At 40.5% G+C, this 27778-nt stretch overlaps 1 protein-coding gene across 1 annotated transcript; it reads left to right on the top strand.

Moving 5' to 3' along the window:
- The first annotated feature begins 10405 nt into the window (after positions 1-10405).
- On the top strand, positions 10406-17005 carry LOC149287975 (mitochondrial peptide methionine sulfoxide reductase-like). The gene is made up of 6 exons (XM_089492347.1): positions 10406-10478; positions 10703-10771; positions 11468-11587; positions 14021-14125; positions 14712-14818; positions 16847-17005. The coding sequence occupies exons 1-6, from the start codon at positions 10406-10408 to the stop codon at positions 17003-17005; spliced, it is 633 nt and encodes a 210-aa protein (XP_089348473.1).
- The last annotated feature ends 10773 nt before the right edge of the window (positions 17006-27778 follow it).

Genomic DNA, 27778 nt, shown 5'->3' with positions numbered 1-27778 from the left:
TAATGGGGTCTTTAGGGTTAATTTCAGGGGCCGTTATGGTTAATGGGATCTTTACGGTTAATTTCAGGGGCAGTTATGGTTGATGGGGTATAAGGGTTAATTTTATGCTGATGACTGAGGGTTAATTTAATTAATTTAATAAAGTTAACTGTAGGTGCAGTTATAGGTAAAGGGGGGGCAAACTCAGGGGAATCTAAATCCTGGGGGCAGTGTGAACATTATTAATGTATTTATTTATAAAAGTATGGTATCAGTGATATTCTCTGAATGATTCGAATCTCTGTAAGATTCGGATCCTTGTAAGATCCGGATCCCTGTAAGATTCGGATCATTCGACTCTTCGGATCATTCGACTCTTCGGATCATTCGACTCTTCGGATCATTCGACTCTTCGGATCATTCGACTCTTCGGATCATTCGACTCTTTGAACGACTCTCTGACTCTAAGAGTCATCGTTCCTGTGTGAATTAATGAGCTGTAACCTGACCCCAGAGTCTGTGTCTGAGTGCTCTGCAGATGACTCACAGCTCTAGGATCAGGTTACAGCTGCATGATTCACAGACTGAACCGTTACAAACGAATCGTTCAGTCTAGTGAACCGACTCATCCGGATCACTAAAAAGAACCGGATCAAATGAACGATTCGTTCATGATCCGGACATCACTAAAGGCAGAGGGAGGCCGCGCACCCTGCTGAAGTCTGTGAGCGGCATCGAGGAGCTGCAGTGCAGGTAAGGGGGTGGGGAGGGTGTTTGAATGAATGTGTGTGATTGAGGGAATGAATCTGTGAATGAATGATTATATGAATAAATGTGTGTGTGAGATAGCATGGATGTGTAAGTGCTGGAACCTAGGCATGATGGGACTGTGATTGCTGTTAGCAATCACACTCCTATCATGCCAAGTCAGCCAGTACATGCTGAAACCTAGCTAGCTGCCCCCCTTGTGTAGTGATGCTGCCAGCAGTATGGGGTCTGCACATCACTTACAGCCACCCTGTACCAGCATGTACTGGCTGACTTGGCATGATAGGAGTGTGATTGCTAACAGCAATCACAGAGAGCACAGTCCCATCATGCCTAGGTACCAGCATTTACTGGTTGCCTGGGTATGATAGGAGTGTGATTGCTAATTTTGTCCAATTGTGTGTTACCTACTTTTATTAAACATGTGAGTTTTTATTATTATTTTTAAAGGTGGGGGTCATTTTCGGTTTTGGCTAAGTGAACCCTGAATGTTTTGGTCCAGAATTTTCATTTTAGTTCATCCCTAGAATAAATCTAGGGAATCCTGAATTTGTAGTCGCAAAACTTTCAAGGCCCAGAAATCAGTGAGAGGAAGAGTAAAGGTTTTGTGTCATTTTACTTTATTTTAATCTGCATATTTTATTAAAGGCCATATTTTTTGTCACAGTGAAAAATGAGTGCGGCCCGCGCACGTATACAATTCTGATGAAGTGGCCCACTGCAGAAAAAACTTGGACACCCCTGGATTATGCCCTTTGTACATGCGCCCCTTTTTCTTTGATTTTTTTACAGATATGATTCAATATGTAAATTGAATTTGTTGAAAAAAAATTGTTGGGTAAAAATCATGTTTTTTTTAGGGGGGTGGGGGGGGCACTTAACAGATTCTCGCACCTGGGCCCTGAGGCGTCTAGTTACGCCCCTGGGGACAGAACTCAATAGGCGTTTGAACTAAAAGGGGGCAGCTCATTTTAGTAAATGGATCATTATGCTAAACCCTGTAAGGGCAATAGTTATCTTTTTAAGGTGGCACTATAGAAATGTTTGCATTAAAACAGGGGTTCAATGTGATGCACGGCCAAACAATTAGTGTTGGTGTGTTGTGGCTTTTAAAACTGATATGCGGTTAAGGAGGGGAGCTAATGCATGGGTTACAATGACTAAAGACTTCAGTGCTGCCTGGGTGGTTTTCACACCTCCATTAGGCTAGGTTTCCACTTGGGTTTTTGTCCTGCGTTTTTTTTCTTGATGAAAAACGCCAAGAAAACTGCCACTGCATTTTCCTGCGTTTTGGCGTTTTTTTCTGGAGTTTTTTCTGGCGTTTTAGCCTTTCTGTGGAAATTGCTTTTTTTGACCTTAGGCAGTTTTTCCAGCCTTTACAAGTTAGAAGTTTCACCCAGCTAAAAGGGATTAGGATAAATGGCAAGTATCTGCCCCCGATGTCATTTACTTGGTAGACCCCTTTGTCTCTTTTCTGTGGTTTGTAAGGCATGCTTTATTCCGAATGTCTGCTCCTCTAGGAAGATTGGCCCCAAATGATGGTGCAAATTGTTTGCTGTTGCTTTTGGCACGCAGGATCCAGTTGATGCGTCGGGTATGTTTGTTTGTAATGGCATGTTTGTTCCAAACGGTGTAAAATTCAATATGAACCAGTCCAGGACTTTTTGTGTGAAACTGTTTGTTTTCAGCCTATTTCTCGTAGGACACACAGATACTGGGTCCATCCTCTGCATTGTAACTGTGGAAAAAACGCCATAAAAAACGCCAAGGCAATAAACCCACATGGCTTTTTCATGGCGTTTTTTCTCTCCCATAGACTTCTATTGGAGAAAAACGCCAAGATTTCCTTGAAAAAACGCCAGAGTGTGAACATGCTGCGATTTTGAAAAACTGCCACAGAGCCCAAAAAAGCAGAAAAACGCCAAAGAGGACTGAAAAAACGCCAGACAGAAAAACGCCAAGTGGAAATGGCATTTTGCGATTTCCTATTGAAAAACAGCTAACATCTGGCTGCTGCGTTTTTCCACTAAAAAAACGCCAGGTGGCGCTATTGGCGTTTTTATGGGCATTTTTAGCATAAAAAAACCAAGTGGAAACCTAGCCTTACCCAGGTGTTGTAACCGTTTATTACATATAAAGTTAACCTGCTGTGCTGTTCATAAGAGTAGCTATTTCTGTAACGGTCCGTGTATATAATATATTGACATTTTATTTGTGTCTTTTGATGAACATTTGACATCCAAAAAGTTCCATCAAATGGTTGGTTTCATATCTTTAGAATTTACCATTTTGTGTTTGACACATGTTTGTTTTAGTTCAATCATTTTGGAGTTGTTTAAACCTGCATTCCTGTGAGTTTTGAACTACCTATTTTATCATGCCTCTTCTCTCTTTTTTAAGGACCATCTACCATATCAACCGCAGATGATTCCAACGCACATTTGTGGGGACCAAATCAATTTATAATACAGGAGAAAAAAAGCGAGGGTCATGCCTCCCAACCCTGAACCTCAGAGACAGAAACCAGGATTGCTGGGATATGTCAAAACTTAAGTTTCTAAACTGATATGAATAATCAAGATTGGATACACACGTTTATTTCCAGCAGTTGGATATTTTATTTTGGAACTCCTCTATTTTGCCATGTTTTGCGGCAATTTCAATTTCTTTTCATTTGATACTTGTGTGACTGTGTATACATACAGGTTTTTTGGGTTTGTTTACCACACAGCTGGAGCATGGTTGGACAAGGTCCGCAAGAAATAATGTTTAATTTACTCTTGGATAGATTGTTTAGAGTTGGGCAAAGGTTTAAAAAAAAAAAAAAAGTTAACATCGCCACCAGGGTCATCTAAGCCTACATCCTAAATGCAGTTAATATACAGTGGATTAATCAATTTGTGTTTATAATGGTTTTTGGGGTTAAGCAGCCCTTTCCAAGCTTTTGGGGAGAAGGGGTGAAATGCCTACCCTAAATTACAGGGTTAATAAATCCAACATCCGAATAAAGCTTCTCACTAAGCCATCTAGATGGCCCTATTCATATCATTTACATCCCAACTCATTCAAGACATCTGTTTTTTTGGAATAAATCTTATTGAAAGCAAGACTTGCTGTCTGATTTTTGCACACCTCTTGCTTTTCAGATCTGGTCATGGATTAGGCAAGAAAAGCTCCAGTGGTACTTCAGTTGTATAGACATGGTGAAAAATGACAGACAATATGACAATAGGATTAAAACCTACTTTATACTGAAGGAGTTTGTCCTGCTCTTCTGAGCCTTTGTTCTATTTGGAGGTTGAGGTAAAGGAGAGAAACTTCTTGGGTTGGGATCGCTTGATTGTAGCGAGGGCGACGTGGAGGTCTCTCAAAAGTGGGCGAGCACGGATTTTTTTTTTTTTCCCTCATCAGGACTGGAAGTAGGTTGCAGTTTGAATGTGTCTTTGAGTAAACGGTACAGTGACTTGATAGAATGCAGTAAAATCCTGGATAACAAGATAAAGAGGTTGAATGTGATAACGCCAGTAGAGAGGCTAAAATTGCGATGAGGGCACTTGGGGAAAGTGGATGGAAGAACATACAGAGGACACTGCTGCCTCTACTGGAAGTAGGAGTGAATACTAGTGGCCCAAGTTGGAGACTAGATTTCTTTTTTTCTTTTTCTTTACATTGACTAGCAAATGTATAACTTGAATCGTTTTGAAGTCTCCTTGGATATATGCATTTGTATTTATATAAATTATAATTCGGAGGCTAGTGATTTCCAGACATCTGTCAAATCAATATATACGTATTTCTAATTAGCAAATTTCATCTGCTGTAGATGTTGCATTAGTGTGAAGAGGGTGACCATCAGTATTAACAAAACTCCTAAACTTCATATAATCTGTGCTTTTTGTAGCTATATTTAGGTTAGATTTTCCACTGATTTCAACGCCCATGAGTTGAAGAGTTAGCATTACTGATTTGCAACTTGGTATTAGTAGGGCAAAGGTAAGTTAAGGAAGAGTAAAAGCATTTTTCCCCTTGTGCACCTATATATTGCTTATTGTATTCTATAAACACTTACGTATATATATACACTGCTCAAAATAATAAAGGGAACACTTAAACAACACAATGTAACTTGAAGTCAATCACACTTCTGTGAAATCACACTGTCCACTCAGGAAGCAACACTGATGGACAATCAATTTCACATGCTGTTGTGCAAATGGAACAGACAACAGGTGGAAATTATAGGCAATTAGCAAGACACCCCCAAAAAAGGAGTGGTTCTGCAGGTGGTGACCACAGACCACTTCTCAGTTCCTATGCTTCCTGGCTGATGTTTTGGTCACGTTTGAATGCTGGCGGTGCTTTCACTCTAGTGGTAGCATGAGGCGGAGTCTACAACCCACACAAGTGGCTCAGGTAGTGCAGCTCATCCAGGATGGCGCATCAATGCGAGCTGTGGCAAGAAGGTTTGCTGTGTCTGTCAGCGTAGTGTCCAGAGCATGGAGGCGCTACCAGGAGACAGGCCAGTACATCAGGAGACGTGGAGGAGGGCAACAACCCAGCAGCAGGACTCCTACCTCTGCCTTTGTGCAAGGAGGAGCACTGCCAGAGCCCTGCAAAATTACCTCCAGCAGACCACAAATGTGCATGTGTCCACTCAAACGGTCAGAAACAGACTCCATGAGGGCCCAACGTCCACAGGTGGGGGTTGTGCTTACAGCCCAACACTGTGCAGGACGTTTGGCATATTCGCCACTGGCGCCCTGTGCTCTTCAGATGAAAGCAGGTTCACACTGAGCACATGTGGCAGACGTGACAGAGTCTGGAGACGCCGTGGAGAACAGTCTGCTGCCCGCCCGTCCGTTCCCCAGACCTGAATCCGATTGAGCACATCTGGGACATCATGTTTCGCTCCATCCACCAACGCCACGTTGCACCACAGACTGTCCAGGAGTTGGCGGATGCATTAGTCCAGGTCTGGGAGGACATCCCTCTGGAGACCATCCGCAACCTCATCAGGAACATGCCCAGGCATTGTAGGGAGGTCATACGGGCACGTGGAGGCCACACACACTACTGAGCCTCATTGTGGCTTGTTTTAAGGACATTACATCAAAGTTCGATCAGCCTGTAGTGTGGTTTTCCATTTTGATTTTGAGTGTGACTCCATATCCAGACCTCCATGGGTTGATACATTTGATTTCCATTGAGAATTTTTGTGTGATTTTGTTGTCAGCACATTCAACTATGTAAAGACGAAAGTATGTCATACGATTAGTTCATTCATTCAGATCTAGGATGTGTAATCTTAGTGTTCGCTTTAATTTTTGGAGCAGTGTATTTAGCAGATAGAACTGTAAAATGTAGGTTATGGGATAGTGACACATCTGTTCTAAAACATCTGCTGAGACTTTAGTCTGGGCTGCAACAAGTATTAGGATTACAGTCTTCTGCTACACCAGCCAGTGTCGAGTATGAAACAAAATGAGGGAAATAAGCAGGATAAAGGGTAGCACATTTGTATATATGGTAATGTATACTGCACAATATTCTAAATGGATCAAGTTTAATTTCATAGAGCGCTGCCTGGGTTTAGGAACTAAGTTGTGACTTGGATCAACAGCAAAGGCTGAACTTGATAGACACGTCTTTTTTCAGCCTATGTAACTATGAATGATATCACTTAACTGCTCGTACATAATCTATTGTTAAATAGGCACATGATTGGTGTTCCATAATGCCCAGTTTACACTGCAAGCTTAAAATTCACAGCTTACTCAATCAACCCTTGCTAGTTTTGCTATACCACAGCTGTCTACCATCAACACAGATTCTTTCCAAGGCCTCTAGCGTGCATGAAATGCTTATCTCATGGTGGGGGAGAGTTTGCAGAATTTAGCGGAGAATGGTTGTCTCCCTCACTTCATCTCTCATTATGAAGGCACAACTCTGAATTATGCTCAGCTCATCTTGCAGGAAAAACTTTAATGTGTGAGAAGCCTTTGGGAAACACTTTCTGGTTTAACTATACATTACATGGAAACAGTTGAGATCTGGGGCAAAAGCTTACTGGGGTGGCTCATTCATACTGTGATTTCACCTCCTTGACTTCACTATACAACTCTTGTCAACTGGCAGGAAAGCGCTACTGTTGAAATCTGTGGGAGCACTAGATTAGACCTGGAATTGGGGCTAGCTTGGGGGGGTAACTGTGCATACACCTAGCTGAACCTAATGTGGGGTCGACAAAAGACCTCCCGCAAGGCAAAGTGCTGGGGGGATTGGAAAAATGAATTAATTCACTCCAATCATTCAGTATCTAATATCAGGGGGCAGTTAAAGTGCTTCCATGCTTAGGACCCCTGTTTGTGTGGGCCTCCTTGGGCATGTAATGGTGGTAGTAATGTATGCACTAAACCTTATGTTGAAACACATCATGTCATGCTTCCCACCATTCAAAATGGCCCAAGACTGTAACTTTTGTTTTAGGGAGTGTGGTTGGAGTTTCAGCCAGTTGTGGGGCTTTACTCAGACTTTATGATCTAGTAATAGCTATTTATCCTAGAAGCCAAAGAACTCCTAGAAGTAAATTGTGCTTCCCCTTGTTGTGTCAATATGGTGATAAATGTTCCAAAGTGGTAAGACCATAGTGAAAATCTGATCCCCATTCTTTCTCTTCTGGGGTGCACTCACTTTTAGGACCTCCACCTTGAAAGAGGGACTTACTGAAGTCTTCAAGAAAGGTTGCAGTTCAAAAGGCACAGCCCACCCACGCCCACCAACAAAGTAGTATTTAGTGACAAGTGTGCAAAAACAAAGTGAAATCAATACAATTTGTTTTAAAAAGTGAGCATGTGGTTGAAAAAGAGATATACCCATACCAAGCAAACCTTGTAAGAACAAAAAGACATCACAGGAAGAAAGAGGGACAGAGGTATTGGGCCTCATGGTGCTTGTAGGACTCTTTCTTTTCGAAAGCACCTAGTCAACTTTATAGTGCTTACAAACTAAAGGCATATGTGTCTGATAATAATGTGAAGGCATCATTTAAATAGACGATTCTGGTTGATGATTTAGATGAATGAACCTTTAATTTTGTATTTTTATTTTGCTGTAACTGTCTTCTCCCACTTGTGACATGTAGCTCCTTTTTCTGCCAAGTCGATTCAATGGCACAAAAAACTCATCCATCGCTTTACTTACATCTCTCCCCTCTGTCAGTCTCTTCACTGACTGTCTGTACACATTTCAAATCCTGGCTCTTACTTTCAAAGCTCTTCATAGTGGTTTTAGTTACACCTCCTCACTCCCCCTCTTCAACTCTTGTTTCTGTAAGTCTGTTTACCCATTATACAGTGCTGTGAAATATGATGCCACTGTATTAACCCCTTAACGACCTTTGGAGTTTTTTATTCAAAAAATCAAATAAGCTTAGAAAGTGATCAACGATCGCTTTCTTCGCTTAAACGGTGTTACTGTAATGCCTCGATGTCGAGGCATTCAGCAAGGCCGAGATCGGCATCGGGGGCCATATCTGGCCCCTCCCCGGGGAGTCAACAGCCGCCATACATTGGACGCCCGTTTTAAAAGCGTTTAGGAGGCGATCAACGACCCTCTAGAGAACTCTGGCTCCACTTGCAGGTTGAATACAGGTACTGCACTCAACCATGCAAGTCAATGGAGCCCAGCTTTCTAATCACAATGTGATTAGTAAAATATTCAAAAAATAATAAAAAAAATAATGTGCTAACATTTAAAAATAATTATGCAGTGATGTCACTAGATGAACCATCCAGTACCAGCAAAATGTGTAAAAAAATATAAAAAAAATAAAGTTTATTATTTTGAGCAAGTGCTAAAATTTCTCAAAAATCTCAACAAAGAGTTAAAATAAAGGCACTTCAAATACCCAAGGGGTGTCTAATATAAAAAAAAAATGGCCGATGGGGTAAATTGGAGTGGCCGAGCTCAAAGAGCTAAAAAATTACTATTACAAAGTTTGACAAAGTGTAGTTGTATAATTGGTGCATGGAAAGGGTTAAAATAACAGCATTTGGAATACCCTGGGGTGTCTAGTTTTCAAAAATATATGGTTTGACGGGGTTAAATTGAGTTAACCGGCTTCAAAGATATTCCAAAGAGGAGATGGAGGCAGAATGACCAAATGACCACCTGAATTACGTATGCCCCAAAAGTAGCCTTTTACCAGCCAAACAATCTGACAAACCCATGCATGTGGGGTATCGCTGTACTCAGGAGATGTTCCTGAACACACATTGGGGTGTTTGTTTGACAGTGACATATACCAGAACCTGTATATCTATAACTAAAGTACAATTTGTGTGAAAAAAAAAATAAAAAAAAATTACTATTACAAAGTTTGACAAAGTGTGGTTGTATAACTGTTGCATGGAAAGGGTTAAAATAACAGCATTTGAAATACCCTGGGGTGTCTAGTTTTCAAAAATAGATGGTTTGACGGGGTTAAATTGAGTTAACCGGCTTCAAAGATGTTCCAAAGAGGAGATGGAGGCAGACTGACCAGATTTGTTAAAGGTTTGGAAATCATAAAACGCTGCTTGTACTTACAAAAAACAGCAAAAAAACATAAAAACATTGGGTATTTCTAAACTCAGGACAAGTAGTAGAATCTATTTAGCTAGTTTTTTTTACTTGCTTTTTTAGGTGAGTAAAAGATTTTTCAAATAAAAGTCATAAAATGTGTTTTTTTTCAATTTTTCACCATGTTTTTTTTATTTTTTTTATAGTAAATAAGATGATACGATCAAAATAATGGTATCTGAAGAAAGCCCATCTTGTCCTGAAAAAACAATATATAACTTATGTGGGTACACTAAATGGGTGAGGAGAAAATTACAGCTGAACACAAGCACCACAAAAGTATTAAAACAGCCTCAGTCCCACAGGGTACAAAAAGAAAAAACGAGCCCGGTCCTTAAGGGGTTAAACAATAAATAATAACAATGTACCCCTGCCCCACCTACACTTATTGTTTACTCCTCCTCTTAGCTTTCTCTCCCTTCCTCACTTAATCCATGGGGGGAAACTTTAGGGGCTACAGAGAGCAGTGGCTCTCACATTGATTTTCCATGTGGCAGGATCATACCTCTTGTTTAGACTCCAGAGTAAAAAAAGGTCAGGGGTACAAATGGGTAGGCACCAACATTGCTCATGGTGGACATCGACTGCTGCCTGTGCTGTCTGTTAATGATGTTCTATGGACCTTCACAAACCTTCCCACGGACACTGGTGTCCTTGTACGGACACTGGTGTCCTTGTACGGACACTGCCTATCCCTGGGTACAAATGGTCACCTGAAACATCTGATCTCCCATTGCAACTAGAAGTTCATTCAACCCCCAGAGTAATGCCTCCAGGACAGTGTCAGTATCTCTATCTTCTGTCTGTGTACCTATGTTGAGTGCCATAATCTCGTTAATAGCATTTCCAATACTATTTTGCATTCTGAGGGAAATACTTAATTACCCTGTTTTTTCATGTATTGTCAATATAGGAGGCCCTGTTAAATCTTGAAAGTTAATTATTAAAGTTGTTTCTGTGACCTCTGTCCCCTCAAGCTAATTACCACTATAAATATGCCGAGCTGGCCTCCTTTAGCATCACTGGCTTTCCTGCAGCCATGCCGAGCAAAACTGTTCTTCCCACAGAGCATGAAGCTCTACCAGGGCGGTCTGAAGCTCTTCAGGTAGCAGGTAATTACCAAACTCGCTCTTTTTCTTGAGTCATAATTTATAATATATCTCAAACAAATGATTCATTATGTTGTGTGATGGAAGATTGTGCAATTACCTTACAAACAGCAATTTCATTACCTTCATTTTACCAACGTCATCTTTACACCCAGGATAAAGTTCACTGAGCTGAGCAAGCAAAAACCCATTGACCCTGCAAGAGTTATTATTATTTTTATCTGCAGCAAAACATACTGTGAATGGGAATTCAGTTCTGGAACCATTCCCAGCGGGCACGGAGCTGGCATTATTTGGTGAGCGTGAACCCAAGTTAAGATGGGAATGAAAATTGTTTTTCCTTTAATAGATCCAATATAAACCTTTTACACAGTAATGCTTACTCTAAATTGGTTCATACCTTACAAAACATGGGATCTGTTTGTGGATCCACAGTCATATTAAAATACAGAGCCATTTGTGGGGTACAGATTGCCCTTTTCTCTCTGTATTCGCTCCCCTTCAGCCTTACAGGACAATGGCTCTTCTGGGTGAAAGTCATGGAAGATGTGGGCTTAGTTTGTAATGGTTTATATTGGCATTTTTGGATTATAATTCCATGCTCTGTCTGTGAATTCTGACACAGTCTTAATGGCATTTTACTATGTATGTCTATATTATATCTTTTTGTAATATGATGTTTTTCTCCTGTTATGTCTGTCTGGGATGTTCTGCTTTATGTGATTTTTAGCCTTGTGTATAATTATAGTAAATAGAAAATGTAATAAAAATTGATCTTAAAATATACAGAGCCGCTGTAGTGCTTCTTAAAGGTAAAAATACATCTCCTGGCTTTGCTTTTCTGCACCACTCCAGGGGCAATACATAACCTAGTATAAAGGGAACCACAAAAAACATGGGATGTGCTCTTGTCACCCCTCTAGGGGCCATCTCCAGAAACTCAATACAACCACCTTGTTGAAAAATCCTGACTTGTATTTATTAATTTGCAGGTATGGGCTGTTTCTGGGGTGTAGAGCGACTGTTTTGGAAACAGAATGGTGTCTTCTCCACTCAGGTGGGATATGCAGGAGGTTACACTCCCAATCCCACTTATAAAGAAGTATGTACAGGTAAAAACTGTCCCCAGCTGAAATTCATTTTTTTAAGGATCTGCCTCTTCTACACTGCAACGTTGCTTCTTTCCTCTGTAACTACAGGGGTCGCAACGGGGCCCATCTCTCTAGGGGCCTGGACGACCCCTGTGACCACTTATTTCAGTCTCCTCGAGCCAGTTCAAAAATGAAACTGAGGTGAAACCGAGGCTGCTTGCACAATGCGTGAGCACAGGACCGAAAGCTGCAGGACAGGTAAAGGGGGTATGTATATGAGCATACATAAGGAGTGCATGTGAGAATTAATGCCTATGTAAAAGTGCATGTGAGCATGAATGTGTATGTGTGTGAGATGGAGTGTGCGTTAGAATGAGTGTAAAAGTGTGTGTAAGTGACTATGAATAAGTGTATGTGTGTTAGCAGTTTGTGTGTGTGTATACATATGTGCCAGAGTGTATATTTGAAAGGGGCAAGTTGCAAAGAAGGCACAGGCAACTGTTTGGGGACAATGATGGCACATATAAGCTGTTTGGGGCACTGGGAAGCTGGGGGCCAAGATGGCACATGTAGGCTGTTTCGGGGGTTATGATGACACTGATAAGCGGCTTTGGGCAAAGGTGGTACTCACAAGCTGTTTAGGGGCAAGGGAGACACTGTCGTACATGTTGCTTGGTGAACCTGGAGGGCCCCGGGGGACAGTATTTCGCACCATGGCCCTGTGGTTTCTACAGTAGCTGTGCCCCTGTCTGTACATACACTGCAAGGACAACACTGCTTCATGAAACTGTTCTTACTGTGAAGATCACAGTGAGGCCAGAGATACGTGGTCATTTTGGATAGTGATGCCTAATCTTGAAAAACAGATTTCAAGTAGATATAAAGTCACATAGAAAAGCTTCTTTAAAACAATTCCTTTATAGATTTATTTGGCTACATAACATTCAATTTGTAGAGGGCCATCAGATTCCATGCCGCTATTACAATAGGAGGATGGCAAAAATTAACAATAACATTAAAACTGATAATATACATTAACACACATTAAGACATAGGGGCACAGATGGAGGTGTGGGCCTTGTTCTTGCGAGCTTACAATATATTACCTAGTGTCTTCTATTGCACTCAATGCCCTGGACTATGATTTGCACAGGGTAGGAAAACTGAGTTGAAATAAACAACTTTAGGACCACAGGCAATATACACCTGACATTGGATTGAAGACCTTAAAATGAAGCCTTGCAGCCGGAAAAGTGCTAGGTGAATTATTATTATTATTTATTGTTTTATATAGTGCCATATAAGTGCTGTACAATGGGTAAACATGACATAACAAGTAGTAACACTTGAACTTACAGAAACAAGAGGTAAGGAGGTAAATGAATGCAAGTGGAATTGTCAGAATGGCTACTAATTCACATACCTGGGGACTTCTTTACTTTAGCTACCCGGAGCCTTCCCTTGCGAGATGCGGCCAGGACTGTCCACTGACGTCAGCGGGTGGTCCCGTGATGTCGGTGGGAAACACCCCCATTTAAAGGGAAAATGGGCGACTCGGAGGATTCAGGTCTTGACCCGGAGAAGCGGTGCTTTACCAAGAGATCTCCGGGTCAAACCCGGAGAGTTCCCAGGTATGCTAATTCAGCGATACGGAATATGATGGCGCTATATAAAACAATAAATAATAATTCATCTATTTATGATGATGTGAAATGACCCTGTTTCGCTGTGGTCCAAAATAAATTGACAGAAATGGCACTTAATGTTTGAGGCTGTATGAATAATAAATTATGGAAATGCAGTTTTAAGAATAACAGAGTGCACAATTGGGCCCTTTGTAGCTGGCACTAAAGGCAAAAGCTGCTAATGATTTTTCTAATTATTATTACTAGAAAGGCAGAACAATTTACATTATTGGATGATTTTTGTGCTAAATTGGTACCTTTTATTTAATTGATCCATCACTTAACCTCATATAATTGAGTACCAATCTCATAGACATGTGCAGTAGTGTCAAGAAAGCTATTTAGATCCAAACACCACACATTAATGCAAGTTAATGCCCCTTGCAGGGGTGTCCTCAGAATTCTTTCACATCATGGCGTGGGTAACCATAATTATTGGAAATTGTGACAAATATATATATATATATATATATATATATATAAATACACACACACCTTATTACATGGCTCATTGACATGTGAACAATCCATTGGCAATGTAGCATATCACCCAGTGTGATACTTGTAGAGAAGGGTGCATAGCAAAATATTAGAGCGCACTGACATTAGTGCAAGGCCACACAGGTCTCTACTTATCTTCATTACTTCTGTACTTGGTTCCTATGCATTTGTCTTACCTTGACACTGCATAAAGGCAGTGTTCTGTCTCAGCATCTTACTAAGAATTTGAGGCCCACCTCAACTGTTTCTACTCTTTCTCCAATCACAGGTCTTACTGCACATGCTGAAGTTGTCCGGATTGTGTTCGACCCAAAAGTGATAAGTTATGTAACATTACTGAAGTTATTTTGGGAGAACCATGACCCAACAGAAGGTGAGCATTGATCCCATGAGTTCCTCCTATGACAGAAGCCAACCTTGGCCATGAGTGAATAGTTAGAACAGTGAGGCCCCGTGTCTCACCCATCTTCACTTCACTTTTTTGGACAACAACAACCTACCAGAGGCTGACACTGCATAACAAGAGTATAGTTCAACAAAATACTACAGGGTGGCATATTACTAGTTACCGGTGGAACATCATTTTTGCAGGATATACCAGTTTAAACCTTCTCTGGATGTAGTAGGGGGTACCAAAATTACAACCACTTACGCGAAAGACTACAAGCACAATTCCTTACCCAGATAAGGGAAGCATCAGAGTGCCAGTGTAAGAGCTATGCCACAGGGAAAATCTTTAGATAAGTACCAGGGAGCAATATCCCCTACCACTGGGAGAACCTGTGTGCGTGATAACAACTTACAATGGTCATGACTCAAAATCACTAGTAATGAGCTAAAACAACTTTCTTCACTCTGTAGTTTATGCATTTCTAATAGAATTGAAAGTTCTGAAATATGCCAGTGAATATCAAGACGTGGATTACCTTTATAGGCATTGTTAATTTCTGCATTGACAGGAATGAAGCAGGGACATGATGTTGGTTCTCAGTATCGTTCTGTCATATACACCTATGGTGACCAGCAGATGGAAGCAGCTCTGTTTTCAAGAGATGCATTTCAAAAGGTAGGTTGTTCTTTATTTTCTGCATCTTGGAAGTCCATCTCTTTTCTTCAGACGATACATTTTATTTATAGAGGACCTATGATCCTCTTAAGAGTTGAAAGTTCTCTATATTTAAAATATAGTTAACATATTGGATGCCTAAGAACTCTATTATTTCCTTTGAAACATATAAAGACAGGAGTCAAGTATCCTATAAGCAATAATAGGTCTGTGTGTGATTTGTGTCTTTTCCAGTTGCTAGAAAGACTAGCAGATATAGGCCCAGTTTGCTGCATGACCAGTAGGGGGTGGGCTTGGCTAGCAATCCCATCAGAGCACATCTACTGTCTTAATCTACAGGCAGTCCACACACAACACTGAGTTACTTTAGAGGAAAGATGATCTTGATTCAGATTTTTCAGTGGAGTTTAATTGCTTTAAAAGTGAAAGTACAGCCTAATGGCAGCCAAGACTACATTTGTACTCTAAGTGTACTAGATAGAAAGTCATCTTTATGGTGGTCATACCCGGCTGAAACTTTTTATGGTCACCAACATTTTTCAGCTTTAGCTTTATTTGAATAGTGTGTCGCTACATTGATTTGATATTTCTGTTATATAATGTTCTAATGATGCAATGCCTTGGGTTGTTTTTTGTGTGTGTATTTAATATATTTTATCCTTTTATATTTTCAAAATCAACAACCTATACTGCATTCGAGTATCTTTTTGTAGAATACTATGTACAATGGAGATCACTGACATCACAAAGATCCTCTTAAATCTATGATTCTCAATCTTGTTCCAACCACCGACCACTAGAAACAGATTGTTCCAAGTGATACCTCCAATATCAGAAGACGCCAACCGTATAATCTGAGCAATGCTATATTGTCCTAATTATTGTTATTTTAATGGGGTTTTTTTGGAGGGAGGGTGCTTTCATGTTCTACGCTTGGTTGTGGAGATTATTTGAAACCAGGCCCGGACTGGCCATCGGGCCAGGCCGCAGCAGGGCCGAATTGACTTAGGGGCTGATGGAGCTGCAGCTCCAGGCCCCTACCTTAAAATAGGCCCAGTCAGGCCGCATTAACGCAGTGCCCCTTAAGCCCGCCGCAACTGCGACCGGGTCCGCCACTCTAAGGGGCCGGGAAGCCCCCACCAGGGCCGGCCTTACGGGTGTGCGGCCGCATAGGGTTTAAGTTAGAGGCCGCATAGGCCCAGTCAGTCCGGTCCTGACTGGTCCTATTTTAAGGTAGGGGCCTGGAACTGCAGCTCCATCAGCCCCTACGTCAATCCGGCCCTGCCGCGGCCCCGGTCGCAGTTGCTACTTGCTCCGGCAACAAGGTAAGTAGGGTGAGGGAGGGGGGTGCAGTGAGAAGGGGCAGAGGGGGGTTAGATAGTGAGAAAGGGGGAGAGGGGATAGATAGTGAGAGGGGGTACATATTGAGAAGTGGGGAAGGGTACATAGTGAAAAGGGGGAACATAGTGAGAAGGGGCAGATAAGATGGGTAGAGGGGGTAGTGTGAATGCGTATGAGAATGAATGAATAAATGTGTGGATGAATTGTGTAAATGCGTATGACAATTAATGAATTCATGTGTGGATGAATTGCTTGAATGATTTGTGAGACTGCATTAATGAATGTGTTAATGATTTGTGTGAATGAGTAAATGCAAAGATGGTACATGAAGGGTGGGCTTTAACAAAAAATAAATAAATAAAAATGGGCTGCTCAGACTTAAATGCCCGGGCCTATTTTTTGTCCCAGTCCGGGCCTGCTTGAAACTATTTATTTCCCTGCATCCTCTGATGGGGAACTGATTGATCACCTTTGTAGCGCCTCATTTTGGAGCACCACATATGAATGAATGTAAATATATTTGCTAAACTATGATCAGTTCATCTGTATTGTTTAATGTTACCACTTGGTTTCCTCCGACCCCACTAAGAACAGTTTCAATGTCTATTTAGATGTAATATTAGCTGTTTTATTCGTGATCTGTTTGTATTGCAAAACTTAAAATAATTACATATTATATTAATACAGGAACTCAGCAGCTCTAACCGTGGCACTGTCACCACAGAAATCAGACCTGCTCCAGTCTTCTACTATGCAGAGGACTATCACCAACAATATTTACACAAAAACCCAGATGGATATTGCGGTCTCAAGGGAACTGGAATAACTTGTCCCATAGGGAAGTGATTGTTCGTCGAATATTCTCTCTGAGTAACGTGCCACCAGCTTCATTTTAATTTAGTCTGGAAACTCTGTGAAGAATGTGCATCTACTCCTCATGCATGCATACCCATTGCACCTAACCTTTATTATGCCGTAACTATAAAGTGTGGCAAATAAATACATTCATAACTAAATGGAACTTGATAATGGTGTATTTTTCCTTGCATCATTTTAGTATTGAGCAACAGGTGTTGCGCATGATTTATTTATGGGAAATCTCTGGGTGATATATTCCCTTGGCTGATCGGCACATTATGAGGGCGGGTTAAATAAAAGTTCTGGAATCTGTATAGAGGGTGGCCACCTGAGTGCAGATAGCTGATGACATGTTCAGTGTTCTAGATCCAGGAAGCACACATGCTGTGTGAGGACTTATCTCTGACACCCACACACTTCCTGCTGCACACCTGTAGAGTGGCTGTGCAGGTGTCTTCAAGTTTTGGTGATCTGTGTGGGAGTTTCAGCTCTGACGGGGGAACTATGTTGTGCAACCACTAAACAACGAATGCTATTGAGGTGTTATCAGTGCGAACACAAGAATGTGAAGATGCACATTCAGCGTATTAATGCTGGATCTAGAGAAGAACATACACAGATCCTGCAGTGTTTTGTTAGTGGTACAAACTCATCTCTTACTATTGTAGACCTTTGATGATGTTTGCCAAGTATGGAACAGTAATAAAGTGAATTATCACTGGTGCTATGGTAAAATGAATGCACCTTACACGCATCACAAACCTGTTAACATTGACATGCCATCACTAGTGTATGTGGTATTTGGAGGAACCGTGTGCACTGGTTCGTACTAACAGTATGATCATATAATGTGTCGGGTGTCTGCATTCACTCAAAGCAGAGTAACTTACCATGGTGAGCTGTGTACATAGATATTGCACACTGTATTCCAGCTGCTGAGTGCACACATCTTTTAATGCATTCATGAGAAACATGGGTAATGTTGTAATCACATTATGAATGTTCAAAGACACATATATAAATGTTCTGTATTGCAGACCAGCACATGTAAAATGGTACCCTATAGTATATATTAAGGGACTGAATTACTTAGTGTATACTCAATGTAATCACACTAATAGTGAGAATGAACTAATGATGCCTTATAGTATCCATATAGTCTAAACAAATGCAACTTCTTCCTCTTATTCGATATTTTATTCTCAAGTACTTGTGCAAGAAGAAAAAAAAAGAATACACTTGACAAGTTCACCAGACAACAGACAAAAAGCTATGGAACGCATTTATCATACCAACACTTTCATACATCGAGTGTCTCACACCAACGTTTGGAAATCATCAGTCGTACCTTTTTTTTGGTATGTGCATTATGTATGTTCTTTGTCATTCCTTATGGGGAACATATGAGAACACACTATTTCCCATCTGGTTCATTTATTTGAGATCTGTTTGTGTAGAAGATAAAGACATTAATTCTTATGAATCTGGACACACAAGACTACTAGCATTTCCTGTTCTTGTGTGATGCCGGGTGTGTCTTATTGACACAAAGCAGGTGACAGGTGTGAAGTGCAATATCAATATATTTGCCAACAAAGCAACATACCCAGCAAATATATACAAACAAAAGTATATAGCCAAACGAAAAGATAAACAACATGAACCTCCACTCGTGCTGTAACACGCTACTGTTCAGACCTACAAGCACACACATGAAAAGACCCAAAAATTCACACATGTGTATAAATTCACAAATACAATAACATGTTCACACATTTATGGACACTTAGAAAACAGTCTGTCTCCATATGTCTGTGGGAATGTGCATTCCAGATGAAGCCCAGAGACAGACTGGAGACAGGAGCCGGAGGATGAGGATGTATGTGAGGAGGGGGGAATTACTGGAAAAAATAAATGGTGTGCGTATGTGAATGAATGGGCATGAACACACAAGAACACTAACATATGTATTTGAATACAGCGTGGTTCTCGGTTCTTTGAGTCTATTGCTAACAAGCAATTTAGTTAATAATGCCCAAAAATATTTATATGTCCAAAATACACACTTTATATGTTTGTCCGAAACGACAAACTTAAGTAGCCTGTTTTGAGGCTCCCAAAAATTAATAAGAACCCAAAATCTAGGTTCCCCACGCAAAAAGTGATGAGGTGGCCCCATCCATCTGTTTCTTAGCCCCCTAAACATTGACTATGCTGAAAAAAATCTTGTATATATCTGGTACACAGTTCTAGCATTGGGCCTACTTTGGACACAGAATACGAGGGGGGTCTATGTGAAGCCATTTATCAGGGCCCTTATGATAGTTCCAAATGAGCATGAACATCCCACGTAGAAAGACAAGTATCATTTCAAAGCGTAACCGGCAGCTCATCAGGCTTTTTCTCTCTTCTTTTTTTTGTCGCCACTGGATAGGGACCATGAAGGAACTACTAGGTGGTATCAGTGAAGATATGTTGTATGATTAGAAAGGGGTTTCATAGTACTAGAGAGATGTCACTAGCAATCCACCGCGCCCCCCCCTTTCCTCCTTCCAGGAAGAATTGGGCGGGATCAGGACGCAGACTCTCTCCCTGGCGTCTGCTGTGTCCGGCTCAGACACCATGGCGTCTCACTGCCCTGTTCCCACTAAGAACATTATAAAGGATTTTCCAGAATACAGAAGCACTCAGCCATGCAACAAATTGGAAGGGGGGGGGGGGGGACTCACACAGTTGAAAACTAAAACACATTAAAAAACTATCTCAATAGGGTTTCCATGTTGCCTGGATCAAGAGAACAGCAGCAGGCCCTTTAAAAAAAAATTGTATTTATTTAGTGCGTTCATTTAATTCAACAGTTTGAAATACCAGTAGTTTAGGCTATGTTTAAGGCTTACGTGCTTGCGCTATTTAAGGCACTATTTGAGTGCCTGCAGGACTGGGTAGAGAAACGCACAATATTTTAAGGAACATTCGTAATGGTTTTTAATGGGGTAGAAGTAATATTTGTTTTTTGCCCATATCCCTCTCTCCTGTTGCCTCCTTCCTCTCCCCACCTCACAGGATGCGGTGTTATCCGCAGATGGAAAAATCAAAGCCCAAGATGAGAGATAGCTGTGTGCCTGCCTCTGACACTGCGAGCTAAAAATGTATGAAATGAGATAAAAACAGTGCTTTTAAGGCACAAAATGTGTTTGTGGTGTCAGTGGTGTGGGTGGGAGAGGAAATTGCAGATAATGGGTTAAGAATGGTATACCATTCCTACCCTGCAATGTAAACTTGCGAAAGGAATCGAATATATATATATATAATAATTATCCTTTATTTATTAAACTTTAACATAAAACACAGCCTTGTGGAATATAAAATACAATATTAATACTATGTATATTACTGTATATATACACATACATACATTGATACTACTATATTTATTTAGTAATACCATTACCATAAGTCTAACATTACTTTATAAAGTCCTGCCAGTAATCACTGTTTACTTTTCGATTAGCACAATATCACACCAAACAAAATCAAAATACTTTCTGCCTATCTCAGCAATATATAATCATATGATTGCAACTGGATAAGCCAAAGACAAAGGTGGCACTTGGTTAATGGAATTTAAGTAGTACTTGTTTTAAGGAATAGATTCCCTTTCTTGTCTTAGTTGCTTCCCCATTGAGTCAACATTTTCAAATGACTGTTTAGGTTTTCTGGTAGCATTGTAATAATATAGATCGGTCAGACGTCCTATGCATTGAGATCTATTCCCTAATGGCTGTGCTTGCCACAGAAGAGGTTTGAAAAGCCAACTTGGTTTTTCTGCATGGGAGCAAAAAAAAACCCAAGAGACCCACTGAGTCCCATAGGACAATGTATTTCTATGAGTTGCCCACATGTAGAAAACCTACTGGAACTGGAGCTCCATAAGTTGAGCGCCTGCGTTTAGTCTACTTAGTCAACAGCAAGTTTGCTGAGTTATCCCTAAAATTACAGATTAGTGGAAGCCAACCCACACTCAAGTGGTGAATCAATTCTGTTTGATAGAATTTGTTGGCAAGTGTTGTTCACCTGTATCAAATGATGGCTAAAAACCAAAGAATGGTTGGTAGTCACTAACAGTTGCATAGGTTTGACTTCTGAAGTGGTGGATATCTTCTGCTAGTTGTGGCAAGTTTTCCTACAACTCCGAGAAGAGTCCAATTTATTGGGGATGGGATAACTCAGTATAGCGGAAAGCTGTCCAGTAATCAGTGAATCCACCAAATGCTCACATCTGGATAGATCCTGCATGCCTTTGAGTTTCATTTGAGTTCAACAGAGGTTAAGCTTCAGAGTTCACTAAACTCGTTATTGAATAAACTACTTTATATACCACTCACCAGTGTTCTGTCTCAGAATTACAAGGTTAAAGGGGGACTGACATCATACTTGTACACATGCTTTTGTTACTTGTTCTATGGTTGTCAGGAATATGTATGTTATATTTGTTGCAATTAGTTGCATAAAGGGTAATAGTAATCATTTCTTCCTCGTGTACCCAAAAACCTTTGCTATATAGGATACTAGTTCTGGAAGCCTTTTAGAGATCGACTGTTACACATGCGACATGCCGCAACGTAATAATGTAAATATGTATCAAATTTACATATGCAAGCCACCTATTGTCTCAATATATAGAAAAAAAATGTACTGCGTGTAGGCCCCAATGAGAAACCCAGAAACTAAAGACTAAGGACAAAACTTCATATAGGTTTTCCTACTCTTAAGTACTCTCCTACTTACCGCACAATGCTATATGTACCCTACTGATAATTTAAATATTCCACTTACAAAAAAAGAAGAGTGGTGTTCTCCTTTATTCTACTGCTCAGACTGTCTCTCAGTATGTGTGAAGATGACTATATGTAAGAGTTTTATCGGTAGAGACTCTCTGACCCACAGAGCTTGCATCCCTTAAAGAAGCTACACCGATATAGCAAATGTGTGATCTGATGTGTCTGACCTGCGCCAGCTGTGGTCCCCCATGGCCTCTTACAAATGCAGTGTGAACTGGTGTCATTGTCATGCAGATTGTCCTATTATCACCTCATTTACAGACAATTTTGAAACTGCCCCTTCAGACAATGTATGGTGACACAAAGACACAGGCCATACAGGCTGTTGCTCATGGAATAATATGGTGAGTAATATGGAAGAATTAAACCCCCACCGGACAGTGACACACCAAGCAAAGGCCCCTAGGACATGGAAACAACCCCTTTCTAAAAACTGTGACCGAACACGACTATAGTTCTTGGCATGACAGTGGCACTTAAGTTATCTTCTGTGTCCCTATGTCCCCAGATGGTGACCAGCTGCCCATCTTGGGGCGTGAGAAAGATCACTCAACTCACAAAGTTTCTCTACAGGATGCATGGTGCTCCATGTCCCTCAAGGTGACATCAGATAGCAGGAAACAGCTGTCACCAAACAGCAGCCTGAGAAGCTGACCCCAAGTGATGCTCAGTATCTGTGTACAGTGCAGCTTGCTCTTTTTTTCATTCAAGGATCTGAGTTTCTCTAGTGTTTTAGGACCATTTACAGCAGAGGACTTCCAGATAACCTTACCTGAGAACAGGTGGATCAAATAAGAGGTTTGGTCTGTGACCTACCTATGATCAGGCAGGGTTTTCCGGAATCACCTGTTAATGGTTAATAGGTATCCTTATCACCTGTTAATGGCCTTTGCACTGGAAAGGAAAACAATTATCTACCCACAAGGATAGAAGCTTGTGATGTATACACATACTCCATAGCAACTTATAGTATACACAGCATCAATGTAGTATGTTGCACGCTCGTGGCTCAAGCAAAGATATTTAATATAAGGATAACTTAATAAATTCATATCGTTCTCAGCTTACTTATATGTTTGTATGTCTCATCATTTATTAGACAGAGGAGCATGTTTAATGCATAGATACTCTATAACACTATAGAGCACTGCCTGCGTGTACAGACAGCTTCTATGTCTATGCCATGGAGCATACAGGGGCATAGTGGTATTAATACTGCAGGTTCTTTAGTTTGTAAGATTGTTTGAGCAGGGACCGACAAGCCATTATGTTATAGATATATATATATATATATATATATATATATCTGAACTGTTATGTTATATATATATACTACTTGTTAAGTGCTGTTTACCCATTGTACAGCGCTGCGGAATATGACGGCGCTATATAAAACAATGAATAATTCAACTTGTTGACTACCAGTGGGTACTTTCCACTCCATTCACGATCCATCTAAGCACACCGTGCTGATATCGGGAAGCATATTCAAAACCGAGTGCCCAGATACTCAACACTATTCTACTCTGCCGCCTTTTCATTGTCGGGGCATAGATACTCAATAGCATCATTGAGTGGTAACATGTTAGCTCTCAGTGTACAGATACTCCGTCCCACTCTCACAAACCTTTCAATGCCCTGTATAAAGATCTCTTTGTGGGGTCTGAAGCAAGCTGGGGGGCGGGGTCCCAGTGCAGCTGCAGCCGAGGAGGGAGGGGGGGTGTCAGGGCAGCAGACAGACTGACGCCGGCCTCTGCATTGTTCACTGTCCCTCCCAGCACCTGGGCTCAGCAGGGAGGGGAGAGCCATGAGCTGGGAGGAAGAAGCTTACTAGCATTAACTCTTCACGGCTCTCCCATTACTGAGCGTTAAGCTTAGCATTTGTACTGTAATGATGTAGAGATACTTTATTGCCGGCCGCGGCCTGTTTAGCTAGCGCAACTCAAAAGTATCACAATAACTTTATTAATCACTGAAACAAAACACTAATCACTCTTTACGCTTGACCTTTTCAATGCCAGCTCTGTGGTAAGGAGAGCGTTACATTTAGAGATGCACACACCTTGTATTCCAATAACTTTATCAATCACTGAAACTTAGCAATAATCACTCTACGCTTAACCTTTTCAATGCCAGCTAGCTCTGTGGTAAGGAGAGCGTTACATTTAGAGATATACACACCTTATCTCTACAACCTGTCTATCACTACAAGGTTGTTCAGTCAGCCCAATCAGTACTTCTTTTATGCCACTTATTTAGCATTCAGTAACTCAGTGCACACTAAAGAATCCTAATATGTCCCCATATGAGACATATGGCTGCATTGAAATCTCTTCTAGATTGTAAGCTCTTGGAGCAAGGCCCTCCTTACCTCTTGTTTCTGTAAGTAAAATTGTTATTTACCACTTATGTCATGTTTACCTGTTGTAGAGCACTGCCGAATATGGTGGTGCTATTTAAAACAATAAGCCTATTCCTTCATGTTTTACAGCATTATACATATCTTCTAAAGTCACAAATACCATATAAACTATAATTTTATACTTAAGGCCGGCGATGATGCCTAAACCACATTGGGCATCCATATCTCATACCTTTTACTGCTGCCACTATGGTAAAAGTACTTGGCAGGGGGGCAATCAAATCATTAGAGAACGCCAAGAGAAGTGTTTTATAGGTGTTCAAAATTAAGAGATATGTATGGTACCTCCTGTACATGTCTATTTATAGGCTCACTTGTGACACAGTTGCACCCTACATGGATGTTTCTTTATTATTTGGTGGATCTGTAATATTTTTTTCTGTTAAAACAATGATGTCATGTAATGATGCCTATGAAATTCATGCAGGCTGGAGGGGGGTCACACAGAAGTCTTTGTGACTAGCATTCAGCCCCAAGGCTTCCAGCTGGACAATCCTGCAGTAATATATATCATGTGTCTATTGTCGGATCAGTGATACCTTTATAGTCAGCAGAAGCCTGTAAAAAAAAAAAGAAGAAAAAAAAAAAGGAGTCATCAAGTTCCAGAGGAGCATCGACAGGTCAAGTTTTAAGACAATAAGAATCACATCACTTTACTTATTTTTGCAAAGAGATAAGTCCATTTATAAGTCCTGGAACCTTTGCTCATCTTAATAGCCTACTAAGTAATGTGAATCTCTGTTAAGTATTTATAGCCATATTAAAAAAACCTCAAGATCTATGCTCCGTGTGGTATCTCGCATGCAGGAAATTGCAATAAGATTTAATTGATTGGTTAATTATCTGATCAGACGTTCCCAAATAGTGGTATGTGTAGGCCCTGGGGGACACTTCTTGATGGGTACAGACGTTGCTTTTGGGGGTCATTGGTTTAAAAAGGTTTGTGAAATTGTAGTTCTATTAAATCATTGTTATTATTTATTGCGTTATATAGCGCCATCATATTCTGCAGCGCTGTACAAAGTGTAAATATGATATAACAATTAGTGAATAACAAATAGACTTATATAAACAAAAAGGGGTGTCATTGATTTCCAACTCCATGCATCAATATGATTAACATACGCTTTTAATTAGGCATGTTCAAGAAACAAGATTGTTACCCCCTGGGGCTTTATGTTGATTTTTTAAATTAACGTCTATATAAAAATGCCTGCAGTGGACAAATATATTTGAAGTCATGACACTCTAAACTGATCCGTGGCAAACGCAGGAGTATTATAGTACAAACCTTGCTCTACGGTGTATGGTAATGTAGAACAGAGCAGAGTAATTCATTAGGGGAGAAAGTGATTCTGGTGCAAAGTTTGAAAAAGTTCTCTTTATCACCATAACAACCAACGGTTCCGCTGACTGGACCTTTGCGTTGGTTGTTATGGTGATAAACACATATACAAAATTGGATATGGCGGAATACAGAGATTATACATAAACCAGAAATTATTCTAAAGAAACACAACTCTTTGAATACAAACTCCTTAGAGATTGAATTACATTATTGAATCGTCACAAAATATCACTCTATAGCGCATACAACACAATTTATGGTCACGTTTACATTTCTGGAAGAATTGTTGTCATACCTATTAACTTTCTAGAAGAGGCCCTTCAAAATAGCAAATTCTAAAGATTCTTTATGATCTCTCTCTAAATGTGCTAGTTAATCATTTGACTGTCATTTGAGGCCTGAGGCACTACAGATGATCTTGTGGCATTGAATTGGTTAAAAGGTGGATCACAGTAACCCTTTCCTGCCATGGCTTCATAGTATCTTGAACAGAGTCATCTCTATTTAAAGTGCGACTTTGCCATCCTCCAGTAAGAAAAAGCCACAGAACCCAGCGTCGGGCTTAAATGCTCTTACAAGCAAACATCACCACCTCAGCACCATCTTGCTACGGTGGAGAATGCCCAAGTTGCGCCTTTGCGGGATCCTGAAACACCTTGGGCTTCAAGCTGCCTTGACCTTAAGGCCGGAGGACAAAGTTTTTCCCATTTTAGATACTTACTCGTTCTCTTAGCCAATAGGCTAACAAGTTATCAGGATAGAAGATATGCATCAGGATCTTTACAGTCCAAAGACATGGAGATTTCTATAGCCATCACTACCTGTCAAGCCAAATGGATTTTTATATATATATATATATATATTGGAAACTTAATATTCTTTTTTTGCAGATGTTGTTGAAAGAGAGCTACCAAGCCCTGTTGTGAAGCTGTAATGTTTGTGTAAAATATATTTGTATACTTGAATGAAAAGATGCGACATTATACATCAGAATCCACATGTATGTTCAGGTATTTCATGTGATTGGTGGAAACTGGAACATGTTAAGACATACTACTCTCAGGTTAAAACATTCCTTGCTCTTTGAGCATGTTGTATGGCAAATGGTGGTGTAATTTATGTTTGTATGTTTTTTACCTAAGGGGGGATTTTTCATGTAAGCTACCAATGTGTATATAAAGCAGGATAAGGAATTAATACACAGCTGTATTGACATTCTATCAACTTAAGTTGTATATGCAGCTGAGTATGTATGCAAAGGTGTGTACACTAACTAGCTGCAACCGCTTTCAACGAGGAAGAAGGCTTCAATTGCCTGGGAACTGTTAGCACTGTTGCCCCTTTAAGCCTAGTTACACAGCTGCAGCTGTTTGACAGAAGCCCAACCCCGATCTCGCTTCTTGTTGTCTGTTCTGCAGTGGAACGGTTGCCAGGGGAGACGCGTCCCTGGGAAGGAGGGGGAGCAGCCGTGTGACGTCACGGACTGGCGCCAGGCTGTCTGTGAAGGGAATGAAGGGGGGTTGAAGTGCAGTCTGAATATACAATCATGGACACATATGGAGATGTATATACAGAATACATTGTTATCAAACTATTTGTCTCAGCATATGTACGCTAATATAATATCCTTACGCCTGAACGGATTTCTGGTTATTTTCCGTAGCCAATTAGTAACTACTATATAAAGGCAAGTAGTAAATAACATTCCATCACACACCGATATTATCATATAGTGTATGCATTATATATGAGCCTCCATTATCTTTACATAATACCCAAAAACCTAGCTTTCTAATCTTGACACATAAATACAAACATAATACGAGTTAGGGAATACACTTAAACCCATCATCTATACTAATTAGTCAAAACACTTAACTTTATCATCGATCGATCATCTATCGATCGATCGATCTCTCTCTAGTCTTCAGTTAGTTAAATGTGTATATTGTGTGATATAGATTCAGATCTAGACACGTATTTAACCCTGAATCTGTTTTGCTCATTCAGTTCCCATCCTTTTCCCCTCCCAGCTCTCAGGATAATATTCCTGACGCCAGAAAGTCTGGAGGTCAGAGAGGGAGAGGAAAGGGGGGGGGGGGGTTGGTAAAGAATAATGAATTTTACACTATAGAACACAGATTAAAAGC

This window comes from Sceloporus occidentalis, unplaced genomic scaffold (assembly GCF_023333645.1).
Source record: "Sceloporus occidentalis isolate IW3139 unplaced genomic scaffold, rSceOcc1.0.p SCAF_55, whole genome shotgun sequence".
Taxonomy (NCBI): domain Eukaryota; kingdom Metazoa; phylum Chordata; class Lepidosauria; order Squamata; family Phrynosomatidae; genus Sceloporus; species Sceloporus occidentalis.
This window is presented reverse-complemented; position numbering and strand designations above follow the sequence as displayed.

Excerpts from the sequence above, each read along its gene's own strand:
- LOC149287975 (XM_089492347.1), top strand. The coding sequence starts at position 10,406 with ATGCCGAGCAAAACTGTTCTTCCCACAGAGCATGAAGCTCTACCAGGG. Across the intron at positions 10,772-11,467 it reads CACGGAGCTGGCATTATTTG|GTATGGGCTGTTTCTGGGGT; the intron begins GTGAGCGTGAAC and ends ATTAATTTGCAG. Across the intron at positions 11,588-14,020 it reads TTATAAAGAAGTATGTACAG|GTCTTACTGCACATGCTGAA; the intron begins GTAAAAACTGTC and ends CTCCAATCACAG.